The 13981-nt window shown below is 44.0% G+C and overlaps 1 protein-coding gene across 1 annotated transcript in view; it reads right to left on the reverse strand.

Annotated features, from left to right (window-relative positions):
• Nucleotides 1-209: 209 nt before the first annotated feature.
• dachd (dachshund d) overlaps nucleotides 210-13981 on the reverse strand; it is a gene marked incomplete at its 5' end in the record, with an annotated part of 143594 nt that continues 129822 nt past the window's right edge. Inside the window, one exon of the mRNA XM_083639497.1 lies at nucleotides 210-703. Within this exon, the coding sequence (XP_083495623.1) occupies nucleotides 666-703 (38 nt within the window). The 3' untranslated portion in view covers nucleotides 210-665. The remainder of the gene's footprint in view (nucleotides 704-13981) is intronic.

Below are 13981 nucleotides of genomic sequence, written 5' to 3' on the forward strand. Positions count from 1 at the left end.
TATATACACATACCTTATCAATCCACTCGGCTTTTGATAGAGCGAGTTCTCCTATCATTATCATCAGAGCTTGTATATACAACAATGGTAAAAAGGAAACTTGATTGTATTGTCATCTAATTTAGAAAACATTAAAATCAAACAGCAGTCTTCTGTTTTGATCAACACATGGATAGATTCACATTTTTTCCACAAGGTTCATCTCCAGGTGTCGTTTCTATCTTCTCAAAATTCAATTTGCAATACAAAACAAAACTTCAGTCGAATTGTTTTCGAAGCTTTCTCGCTGGTTGAGATACAGTATAAAAATCTTCAGTGCTGTGAATTTATGAGTTATTACCAACAGTGGTCCGTTGGTACATTTTACTGTGCTCAATATATATATTCTTTATCCTTCAGTTTAGTCAACCCATTACGTCAAAACTTGCTTTCTCAAACTATTTTATGTTGGCCTCAGTTAGAAAAAGATTTCTTATTCTACATTCAGACACAACCTCACTCCAGCATTTTGGCTGAACGCAGCACTTCCATTGAACTCGTACAAGCAGCTTGACTCCTTTCCTCTACTAAATCACCCTGGTTAAGGGCTCTCGAGAATCTTCATGGGTTTTTCCTTTTTTTATTTTTCTTATTTTTTATTTCCTCCAGCTCTCCTCGCGGCCTTATCAGTACATCACTGTGGTTTTCAGGAACAGTCTTCCATCTGCAACAGAGCACACACAGGAGCCAAGGATTAGCCAACACATCCTGCTGACGCAAATGCATCGCTCCGGATGTGATTGTTGGTGAAACGTAGCTTTCAACAGCCTCAAAATATTGCCCTCTAGTCTTGTAATTTTTTAGCAGCATTATTATGGCATTATAAACCAATAAAAAGATATTATAAGATAAAGAAATAACCTGAGCAATAATGACAGTAAGCACGATAAAGTCAGATGTGCTGTGATTTGCTGTAATCTCAGTTTATTACTTGCAACAATGCTAGATGCTATCTTGGGTAAACTATGTAATTTACTGGGGACATTCTGTGGTGTCCAGGCGAGAGAAAATGTGACATTGTCTTTTTTCCTCTCATTATTTGTTCTATTGGGTGTGTTCTTCATCATCTAAACATGCGTAATATGAAAAAAAAGTGGAAAAACATCTTTTCTCTTAATTTGAGCGATTTCACGGTTGCCTACTTGTTAGCCCTTTCAGCAGACTGTATCAGTAATAAGAATGTCTTTGTATTTCAGATCACATAGCAGTTAGTCCATACAAATATGAGAACAACACTGCATGCATATTTCACTAGCAACACAACACAACTTGTAAAAGGGCCCGTGCTAGCTGCACTCCAGGCATCAGGTTTGCACGTCACATGTGTTTAAGACGTGTTTCCCGATACGCTTGTTTGAACATAATATTGCACTCATGATGTAACGTGCTCTATAAGTGACATTTCCTGCATGGAAATAGTGTTTATTGAAAACGGCAGACATTCCTCGGCGGTGCTCTCTGCAGACACCTTCAACCTAACGAGCTTTGTCCATTTTCAAAGAACACTCTTGTCTGAGTGTTCGCCTGAGCGAGCAGCGCCGCTCCGATGCTGAGCTGGTAAAAGCATCTGTTAGGCACAGCTCAGGAGCATGTTTGACGTTTATTACCCTCGCAGCTTCTCCGCCGGAGAATGCTACATTACTGCCTTTAAGAAGCATACCTCTCTATGTCAGAATGCTACATTACTGCCTTTAAGAAGCATACCTCTCTATGTCAGAATGCCACATTACTGCCTTTAAGAAGCATACCTCTCTATGTCAGAATGCTACATTACTGCCTTTAAGAAGCATACCTCTCTATGTCAGAATGCTACATTACTGCCTTTAAGAAGCATACCTCTCTATGTCAGAATGCTACATTACTGCCTTTAAGAAGCATACCTCTCTATGTCAGCGGGCCTAAATAATTCACTGTTAAAGGGAAAGGCACACTCAAAAGACAAAGCAGCAGCACATTTAGGGGGGGGGGGGGGGGGCAAGGTGTTGATGGCGGTCGGACATGACACAGCAGAGGAGACACCGCTCCTTAGAATTCGTGTGCGACGTGTGCGATACACTCAGTTACACCTATCACCTGTGTCTCAGTTACACCTATCACCTGTGTCTCAGTTACACCTATCACCTGTGTCTCAGTTACACCTATTACCTGTGTCTCAGTTACACCTATCACCTGTGTCTCAGTTACACCTATCACCTGTGTCTCAGTTACACCTATCACCTCTGTCTCAGTTACACCTATCACCTCTGTCTCAGTTACACCTATCACCTGTGTCTCAGTTACACCTATCACCTGTGTCTCAGTTACACCTATTACCTCTGTCTCAGTTACACCTATCACCTGTGTCTCAGTTACACCTATCACCTCTGTCTCAGTTACACCTATCACCTCTGTCTCAGTTACACCTATCACCTGTGCCTCAGTTAAATCTATCACCTCTGTCTCAGTTACACCTATCACCTGTGTCTCAGTTACACCTATCACCTCTGTCTCAGTTACACCTATCACCTGTGTCTCAGTTACACCTATCACCTGTGTCTCAGTTACACCTATCACCTCTGTCTCAGTTACACCTATCACCTGTGTCTCAGTTACACCTATCACCTGTGTCTCAGTTACATCTATCACCTCTGTCTCAGTTACATCTATCACCTGTGTCTCAGTTAAATCTATCACCTGTGTCTCAGTTACACCTATCACCTCTGTCTCAGTTACACCTATCACCTCTGTCTCAGTTACATCTATCACCTCTGTCTCAGTTACACCTATCACCTGTGTCTCAGTTACACCTATCACCTGTGTCTCAGTTACACCTATCACCTCTGTCTCAGTTACACCTAACACCTGTGTCTCAGTTACACCTATTACCTCTGTCTCAGTTACACCTATCACCTCTGTCTCAGTTACACCTATTACCTGTGTCTCAGTTACACCTATCACCTGTGTCTCAGTTACACCTATCACCTCTGTCTCAGTTACACCTATTACCTGTGTCTCAGTTACACCTATCACCTGTGTCTCAGTTACACCTATCACCTCTGTCTCAGTTACACCTATCACCTCTGTCTCAGTTACACCTATCACCTCTGTCTCAGTTACACCTATTACCTGTGTCTCAGTTACACCTATTACCTCTGTCTCAGTTACACCTATCACCTCTGTCTCAGTTACACCTATCACCTCTGTCTCAGTTACACCTATCACCTCTGTCTCAGTTACACCTATCACCTGTGTCTCAGTTACATCTATCACCTCTGTCTCAGTTACACCTATCACCTCTGTCTCAGTTACACCTATCACCTCTGTCTCAGTTACACCTATCACCTGTGTCTCAGTTACATCTATCACCTCTGTCTCAGTTACACCTATCACCTCTGTCTCAGTTACACCTATCACCTCTGTCTCAGTTACACCTATCACCTGTGTCTCAGTTACACCTATTACCTCTGTCTCAGTTACACCTATCACCTGTGTCTCAGTTACATCTATCACCTCTGTCTCAGTTACACCTATTACCTCTGTCTCAGTTACACCTATCACCTGTGTCTCAGTTACATCTATCACCTCTGTCTCAGTTACACCTATCACCTCTGTCTCAGTTACACCTATCACCTCTGTCTCAGTTACACCTATCACCTGTGTCTCAGTTACACCTATCACCTGTGTCTCAGTTACACCTATCACCTGTGTCTCAGTTACACCTATTACCTCTGTCTCAGTTACACCTATCACCTGTGTCTCAGTTACACCTATCACCTGTGTCTCAGTTACACCTATCACCTGTGTCTCAGTTACACCTATCACCTCTGTCTCAGTTACACCTATCACCTCTGTCTCAGTTACACCTATCACCTGTGTCTCAGTTACACCTATCACCTGTGTCTCAGTTACACCTATCACCTGTGTCTCAGTTACACCTATCACCTCTGTCTCAGTTACACCTATCACCTCTGTCTCAGTTACACCTATCACCTGTGTCTCAGTTACATCTATCACCTCTGTCTCAGTTACACCTATCACCTCTGTCTCAGTTACACCTATCACCTCTGTCTCAGTTACACCTATCACCTCTGTCTCAGTTACACCTATCACCTGTGTCTCAGTTACATCTATCACCTCTGTCTCAGTTACACCTATCACCTCTGTCTCAGTTACACCTATCACCTCTGTCTCAGTTACATCTATCACCTCTGTCTCAGTTACACCTATCACCTGTGTCTCAGTTACATCTATCACCTCTGTCTCAGTTACACCTATTACCTCTGTCTCAGTTACACCTATCACCTCTGTCTCAGTTACACCTATTACCTCTGTCTCAGTTACACCTATCACCTCTGTCTCAGTTACACCTATTACCTGTGTCTTACAGTACGTTAGCACTTTAACAAGCCGCATATAGGTCTGAGAAGGGACTGCATGTTCATTTTCTATATTTAAAAAGACATTGTTTGCATTGTTTTCTGTTTTTACCCCTCAACATTTGAGCTAATTTTCAAATTTCGGATTCCCAATGTGCTCAATACTTTATCAATATTTTATCAATTAGTGCGGTGATTCATCCTGAACACCTTTCCAGCCTGTGAGTGGATACATCAAAGGCGTTGTTGGCATGTGTGTGTGTGTGTGTGTGTGTGTGTGTGTGTGTGTTTGTGTGCGTTTGTTTTGTGTGTGTGTGTGTGTGTGTGTTGTGTGTTGTGGGGTGGGGGGTGGGGTGGTACAAACACACAGGCTAATTACCCAGCAGTGCTGCAGGTCTCAAAGGCATTGCACTCTGGCCGCCTCTATTCAAGCAACACCAGCGAGTTATATGTAAAAGTCATTACAGCATGAATGTGGCGCTAAGAATAAAATCAAAAGCCGAGGAGGGGGCTGGAGAGCGCTAAGAGTGTGGGGCCGGATGCAACACTTGATAGACACATCCCCCCGGCTGTCATAAGAAGAAGTGATCACAAGCTCACCTCACTGTTTGTTTGTTCGTCTGCCTGTCTGACCAGCCTCACAGTCGGAGCTGTTTATGGGGCGTTAATGAAAAGGAAGGCGATTGGATTGTTTGACAGATGGTGACATTTAATAAGTTGAGAAGAGGATGTTCGATATCGCCTCATTGTACTTGGAGGAGATAAAATGATCACGGACGACAGGGGAATGAGCGGCGGAGAGGCTCGATAAGCAAATCTCACTAATTCAAATCTGCAACCTGGAGACTCCACGTGCAATATTCCCGCAAATATTGAAACATCTGCTTTACATACTCGAATACGAAAAATCTGTGACGTTTTGACACGTTGTTTTATGAAAGAATGTCTCATTAAAATATGTTAAAACTTCAGTATTTTTATATTCAAATCAAGATGAAAAGTTCATTAAAGAGAATAAATATTTCATTAGATGCTAAATAAAACAAAGGGAATTTTTGGCTTCTCTCAGCATAAAATTCCTTTGAAAGATTAATTAATACATGTAAATTATGCAAATTATGCCCATGCAAATATTTTATGAAGACAATTAAGGGATCCATTAATTACAGTCTTTTTTGCTTCAGTGACATTCATTCATTTAATTTTAATTTCACTTTAACTGTTTTGATGTTTAATCTTGCCACAAAGAACTTTATCTCTGTGCACAGGGTCGTGTAAACTTGCCGAACACATCGAGTGGGACGCGGGCGGGAGCCAGGGAAGATACTGGGGAAGATATGCATATGTGCACCGTTGCCAGGCAGTACTGGCGAGGTGCAGTCCCAGTAGCTTGCCTGCCTGTGAAAACAGCCACGCTCCCTCTTGGACCCGATTCAAAACACTGTGAAAGCAATTAATAAACACAGACTGTGTTAATATCGCAGAATTAGAGAAGTGTGACAAAAGACAAATAGAAATAATTAGTTCTCTAAAATTATGCTCTCATTAATTTCCCCCCCTTCTCTCCATTCCCCTCCCTGAGTTTGGAGTTGTGAATAGAACACACATTTCTCTCGGCTTTCATGCGAGTGATAGGCTTGTTTTTCCCCCTCCCTTGCTTGTGTAATTTATCAACATCATTTTTTGCCATTTGAGGTTAATTATACAGCGAGGCTTGCAGAGTGGAGCAGAGGAGACATGGGTGGCAGACAAATGATTCTCTAATTGAACAAAAACACAGAGTGTAGCCTGATATTCAGTTTCCCCCTTCACGCCACTCTTCAGGGCAACGTTCAGTTTTACTGAGAGGCTGCAGAAATGATATGCTCCATGGCCACATCATACGTTCCCTACCAGAGATCAAGATATATAAGAGCATCCTTTTGGTTTCTCCGAGCAGATCAAAGTAAGTTCAACTCTCATCTGTCCTCGCCCGCATATACTGTACATGCACATGAAGCAATATATATATAATATACTGTACATGCACATGAAGCAATATATATATAATATACTGTACATGCACATGAAGCAATATATATATAATATACTGTACATGCACATGAAGCAATATATATATAATATACTGTACATGCACATGAAGCAATATATATATAATATACTGTACATGCACATGAAGCAATATATATATAATATACTGTACATGCACATGAAGCAATATATATATAATATACTGTACATGCACATGAAGCAATATATATATAATATACTGTACATGCACATGAAGCAATATATATATAATATACTGTACATGCACATGAAGCAATATATATATAATATACTGTACATGCACATGAAGCAATATATATATAATATACTGTACATGCACATGAAGCAATATATATATAATATACTGTACATGCACATGAAGCAATATATCCAGTCACAGCACGGAGGGGGGGGGGGGGGGAGTTTAAGACATTCAATTTGATACAATTATTACTACAAAGAGCCGGGTCTCTCCATATTACTGTAACATGTTAGAAATGAGAGTGGCTAAATCTACTAATTTGGTATGAAATAGGGGGCTATAATTGCACTGTATCTGCAAGTTATCTCTGTATTTAAATGATGACATATGGATTTCCTTTTTTTGGACATCAAACCCTTTCAGATCCCTCCAGTGACTGAATGACATTTAATTAGGGAGGAGTCATCATTTCTTTTAGTACAATTTGCCCAATTCTTTCTTTGTGCCCTTTAACAAAATATCAGTTCAAGTAGACTAATGAAACATTGAAGAGTTAAAGGGAGCTAACTTATTACTGCATACAAAGATGAATATTTCCCACTTTTCATAGCAAATTACATGGAGTATTTTCCAGGATAAATTGGGAGCTCTCTGGCTGATAAGGCGGCTTCTGAGCAGCCGTAGCAGAGTCATATTAAAGGAAGACGTCGGCGCAATAATGAGGATATTCAACCTCTGCGAGGTGTCTGGTATCTGGGTAAACACAGATAGCAGACAGTCCACAGAGGTTATCACTCCCACGCCCCTCCCCAAACACCTACTGCACCCCTAAGGCGAACAAACAAACAAACCATTCAACATGTACAAGGCTTATTCATAAAACGGATTGATTTGCTCCTTTTATGAGTATCAAAGGGGGGATTCCACAGCTTTTTGTGTGGTTTTATGACTCATTAATGCTTCTTGAGCTGTAAACAAACTGTTTCCTTCAGTCTTTCTATGTGGCCTTTGAGCTTAGGTGTTTCACTCTTTCACCTACACACTATACTAAAGCATAGAGGTATTTCACCTACACACTATACTAAATAATATAGAGGTACTTCACCTACACAGTATACTAAAGCATAGAGGTATTTCACCTACACACTATACTAAATAATATAGAGGTACTTCACCTACACACTATACTAAAGCATAGAGGTATTTCACCTACACAGTATACTAAATCATATAGAAGTATTTCACCTACACAGTATACTAATAAAGCATATAGGTATTTCACCTACACAGTATACTAAAGCATATAGGTATTTCACCTACACAGTATACTAAAGCATATAGAGGTATTTCACCTACACAGTATACTAAAGCATAAGGGTATTTCACCTACACAGTATACTAATAAAGCATAAGGGTATTTCACCTACACAGTATAGTATACTAATAAAGCATAAGGGTATTTCACCTACACAGTATACTAAAGCATATAGAGGTATTTCACCTACACAGTACACTAATAAAGCATAAGGGTATTTCACCTACACAGTATACTAATAAAGCATAAGGGTATTTCACCTACACAGTATACTAATAAAGCATAAGGGTATTTCACCTACAGTACACAGTACACTAATAAAGCATAAGGGTATTTCACCTACACAGTACACTAATAAAGCATAGGGGTATTTCACCTACACAGTATACTAATAAACCATAAGGGTATTTCACCTACACAGTATACTAATAAAGCATAGGGGTATTTCACCTACAGTACACAGTACACTAATAAAGCATAGGGGTATTTCACCTACACAGTATACTAATAAACCATAAGGGTATTTCACCTACACAGTATACTAATAAAGCATAGGGGTATTTCACCTACAGTACACAGTATACTAATAAACCATAAGGGTATTTCACCTACACAGTATACTAATAAAGCATAAGGGTATTTCACCTACAGTACACAGTACACTAATAAAGCATAGGGGTATTTCACCTACACAGTATACTAATAAAGCATAAGGGTATTTCACCTACACAGTATACTAATAAAGCATAAGGGTATTTCACCTACACAGTATACTAATAAAGCATAGGGGTATTTCACCTACAGTACACAGTACACTAATAAAGCATAGGGGTATTTCACCTACACAGTATACTAATAAACCATAAGGGTATTTCACCTACACAGTATACTAATAAAGCATAAGGGTATTTCACCTACAGTACACAGTACACTAATAAAGCATAGGGGTATTTCACCTACACAGTATACTAATAAAGCATAAGGGTATTTCACCTACAGTACACAGTACACTAATAAAGCATAGGGGTATTTCACCTACACAGTATACTAAAGCATATAGAGGTATTTCACCTACACAGTACACTAATAAAGCATAAGGGTATTTCACCTAGACAGTATACTAATAAAGCATAAGGGTATTTCACCTACAGTACACAGTACACTAATAAAGCATAAGGGTATTTCACCTACACAGTATACTAAAGCATATAGAGGTATTTCACCTACACAGTACACTAATAAAGCATAAGCGTATTTCACCTAGACAGTATACTAATAAAGCATAAGGGTATTTCACCTACAGTACACAGTACACTAATAAAGCATAGGGGTATTTCACCTACACAGTATACTAATAAAGCATAAGGGTATTTCACCTACACAGTATACTAATAAAGCATAAGGGTATTTCACCTACAGTACACAGTACACTAATAAAGCATAGGGGTATTTCATCTACACAGTATACTAATAAACCATAAGGGTATTTCACCTACACAGTATACTAATAAAGCATAAGGGTATTTCACCTACAGTACACAGTACACTAATAAAGCATAGGGGTATTTCACCTACACAGTATACTAATAAAGCATAAGGGTATTTCACGTACACAGTATACTAAAGCATATAGAGGTATTTCACCTACACAGTACACTAATAAAGCATAAGGGTATTTCACCTAGACAGTATACTAATAAAGCATAAGGGTATTTCACCTACAGTACACAGTACACTAATAAAGCATAAGGGTATTTCACCTACACAGTATACTAAAGCATATAGAGGTATTTCACCTACACAGTACACTAATAAAGCATAAGCGTATTTCACCTAGACAGTATACTAATAAAGCATAAGGGTATTTCACCTACAGTACACAGTACACTAATAAAGCATAGGGGTATTTCACCTACACAGTATACTAATAAAGCATAAGGGTATTTCACCTACACAGTATACTAATAAAGCATAAGGGTATTTCACCTACAGTACACAGTACACTAATAAAGCATAGGGGTATTTCACCTACACAGTATACTAATAAACCATAAGGGTATTTCACCTACACAGTATACTAATAAAGCATAAGGGTATTTCACCTACAGTACACAGTACACTAATAAAGCATAGGGGTATTTCACCTACACAGTATACTAATAAAGCATAAGGGTATTTCACCTACACAGTATACTAATAAAGCATAAGGGTATTTCACCTACAGTACACAGTACACTAATAAAGCATAGGGGTATTTCACCTACACAGTATACTAATAAACCATATGGGTATTTCACCTACACAGTATACTAATAAAGCATAAGGGTATTTCACCTACAGTACACAGTACACTAATAAAGCATAGGGGTATTTCACCTACACAGTACACTAATAAAGCATAAGGGTATTTCAATCATGAGAGACCAGAGGGTAAGGTTAATCAGCAAGCTTTATTGGAGTATGGCATGGCGATAGGATTCATGGCCTGAAGCGGTATGGCATTAATTCTGATGGCGCGGCAGCATGGCAACTGATTCTTTGGCGTAGTGACTCTGAGGCAGGATGCCTCTCTTCTTGAGGCGGGTGGGCATCCGCTCGGAGAACCCCCCCCCGTAGGGGGTTCTTCGGGAGTCAATACATTGGTGGTGGACTGGGGAGGTGGGTGGGGTGAAACGCGGCTTCCAGAGAAGGAATTCGATCAGCTTAGTGCGGCGCTGGAGGACAGGGAACAAGGACCGTGGGGCGCCCGGCGTGGCTATAAATACTGCCACGTCATGGCCTCGCACTGACGACATTAACGCCGTCAGCTAGGCGAGTGCGTCACTACTGTACTGACGCCATTAACGACGTCACGCTGGGATTACTGCGCTTGTCGTCACGCTAGGATTACGTGTGATGCTAAGGTCGCTATGTCTCTAGGTTACGTGTGGCGTGAGGCAGCGTGACTGGTCTTCATCTTGAAACTAGGTCGAGACCATCATTTCAATCATGAGAGACCAGAGGGTAAGGTTAATCAGCAAGCTTTATTGGAGTATGGCATGGCGATAGGATTCATGGCCTGAAGCGGTATGGCATTAATTCTGATGGCGCGGCAGCATGGCAACTGATTCTTTGGCGTAGTGACTCTGAGGCAGGATGCCTCTCTTCTTGAGGCGGGAGGGCATCCGCTCGGAGAACCCCCCAAAAGAGAGAACCTGAAAGGCCGACCGGTCAGCTCGCCTCGCGATACGGCGGGCGCTGGGCGGAAGGCGACGCTTGTCGCCGACCTATTGGCTTGAACCCCCCTCGAACCCGCTTGTCGCCGAACGGTTGGCTCGAACCCCGCTGGGCGGACGGCGACGCTTGTCGCCGACCGGTTGGCTCGAGAAGGCGACGCTTGTCGCCGACCGGCTGGCTCGGGCGACGCTTGTCGCCGACCGGTTGGCTCGAGCCCCCCTCGAGCCCGCCCCCCCCCCCGCGAACGGTTGGCTCGAACCCCGCTGGGCGGAAGGCGACGCTTGTCGCCGACCGGTTGGCTCGAGAAGGCGACGCTTGTCGCCGACCGGTTGGCTCGGGCGACGCTTGTCGCCGACCGGTTGGCTCGAACCCCCCTCGAACCCGCTTGTCGCCGAACGGTTGGCTCGAACCCCGCTGGGCGGACGGCAACGCTTGTCGCCGACCGGTTGGCTCGAGAAGGCGACGCTTGTCGCCGACCGGCTGGCTCGGGCGACGCTTGTCGCCGACCGGTTGGCTCGAGCCCCCCTCGAACCCGCCCCCCCCCCCGCGAACTGTTGGCTCGAACCCCGCTGGGCGGAAGGCGACGCTTGTCGCCGACCGGTTGGCTCGAGAAGGCGACGCTTGTCGCCGACCGGTTGGCTCGGGCGACGCTTGTCGCCGACCGGTTGGCTCGAACCCCCCTCGAACCCGCTCGTCGCCGAACGGTTGGCTCGAACCCCGCTGGGCGGAAGGCGACGCTTGTCGCCGACCGGTTGGCTCGAGAAGGCGACGCTTGTCGCCGACCGGTTGGCTCGAGCCCCCCTCGAACCCGCCTCCCCCCCGCGAACGGTTGGCTCGAACCCCGCTGGGCGGAAGGCGACGCTTGTCGCCGACCGGTTGGCTCGAGAAGGCGACGCTTGTCGCCGACCGGTTGGCTCGGGCGACGCTTGTCGCCGACCGGTTGGCTCGAGCCCCCCTCGAACCCGAACCCCGAACGGTTGGCTCGAACCCCGCTGGGCGGAAGGCGACGCTTGTCGCCGACCGGTTGGCTCGAGAAGGCGACGCTTGTCGCCGACCGGTTGGCTCGGGCGACGCTTGTCGCCGACCGGTTGGCTCGAGCCCCCCTCGAACCCGAACCCCCCCAAACAGGCTGCTCGGCACCTAGAACACTTCGAGTCGTCTACTGAGGTCTTGCTGAATTAGTTATGTGACTACAGGCTGCTCGGCACCTAGAACACTTGCAGGCTGCTCGGCACCTAGAACACTTCGAGTCGTCTATTGAGGTCTGAAATAGTGACGCTGCCTCAGTGTTGGGATTTGGATTGAGCCCCCCCCTGACTACAGGCTGCTCGGCACCTGGAACACTTGCAGGCTGCTCAGCACCTAGAACACTTCGAGTAGTCCACTGGGGTCTGAATTAGTGGGGAGACTACGGGCTGCTCGACACCCGGAACACTTGGAGGCTGCTCGGCACCTAGAACATTCACAGGCTGCTCGACACGTAGAACACTTTGAGTAGTCTGCTGGGGTCTGAATTGGTGGTGTGACTACGGGCTGCTCGGCACCTAGAACACTTATATTGTATGTATGTATATTCTCATGTATAAGACCATTCTGGGTAAGTTACCCTCTTACTTATGCTCTAAATTTGTGTCCATAACTACCTCGTATAATCTCAGATCCAACTGGTTGCGCTTTAAAGTGCCTCCTGTACGGACTGAGGCTGGCAAAAGAAGCTTGTCTTATTTTGGTCCCTGGTCCTGGAATGACCTGCAGACACGTTTTAAGTTGGTTTCTTTGATTTCGTTGTCCAGTTTTAAACACAAGTTGTCAGAGGTTCTTGTCTCGAGCTGCTCCTGTGGCAACATTTAAACTTCCACTGTGCACTTTGTCTCTTTATGCACTTTATGCCTCTCGTAGCAATATTTGGACTCCTCTGTGCACAATATGCCTCTGCACTTTATGCTTCTTTTATCATCATTTTATGACTATGATTTTAGGTTGTAAATCGTAATATACGATTTTATTTCATATGCTTTTTACTATTACTTCTGATGCAGTGTTGGTGTAGTCTGTGCTCTGTTTTAATTAGTTTTTGTATCTTGTATGTAAATGTGTGTATGATCTGATCTGTAACTTGCTGCCTTCTTGGCCAGGTCGCAATTGTAAAAGAGATTTCGTATCTCAATTTGTTCTTACCTGGTTAAATAAAGGTTATAATAATAATACTTGCAGGCTGCTCGGCACCTAGAACACTTCGAGTAGTCTACCGTGGTCGGAATTAGTGATTTGTTGCGGGCTGTTCAGCGCCGAGCACTTGCAGGCTGCTCGACACCTGGAACGCTTAATCAATTAGATCGACGAATTAGTGACGCTGCCTCGGTGTTGAGATTTGGGTTGAGCCGCCTCGGTTTTGAGATTTGGATTGAGCCCCCCCCCCTGACTACAGGCTGCTCGGCACCTGGAACACTTGCAGGCTGCTCGGCACCTAGAACACTTCGAGTAGTCCACTGGGGTCTGAATTAGTGGGGAGACTACGGGCTGCTCGGCACCCGGAACACTTGCAGGCTGCTCGGCACCTAGAACGCTTAATCAATTCGATCGACACCGATTCGGGGAGTCCACCACCAATGAAATGCGAAGTAACGGCTATTGCGAGGAATGCAGGGATGGATGCCATGTGCTTACCATGTGACGCCTAGGGTAGGAGAGATCTTTGGCGGCCTGCTCTGGTCGGCTGTAGGCCGCGTGGGCTGACGAGGACCAGCGGCACCGCCACGGCGACTTACGACGCCCCCTGGGCGTGGCCGCAGCGCTACGCAGGCG

The sequence above is a fragment of the Poromitra crassiceps genome (genome assembly GCF_964638095.1).
Source record: "Poromitra crassiceps genome assembly, chromosome: 6".
Taxonomy (NCBI): domain Eukaryota; kingdom Metazoa; phylum Chordata; class Actinopteri; order Beryciformes; family Melamphaidae; genus Poromitra; species Poromitra crassiceps.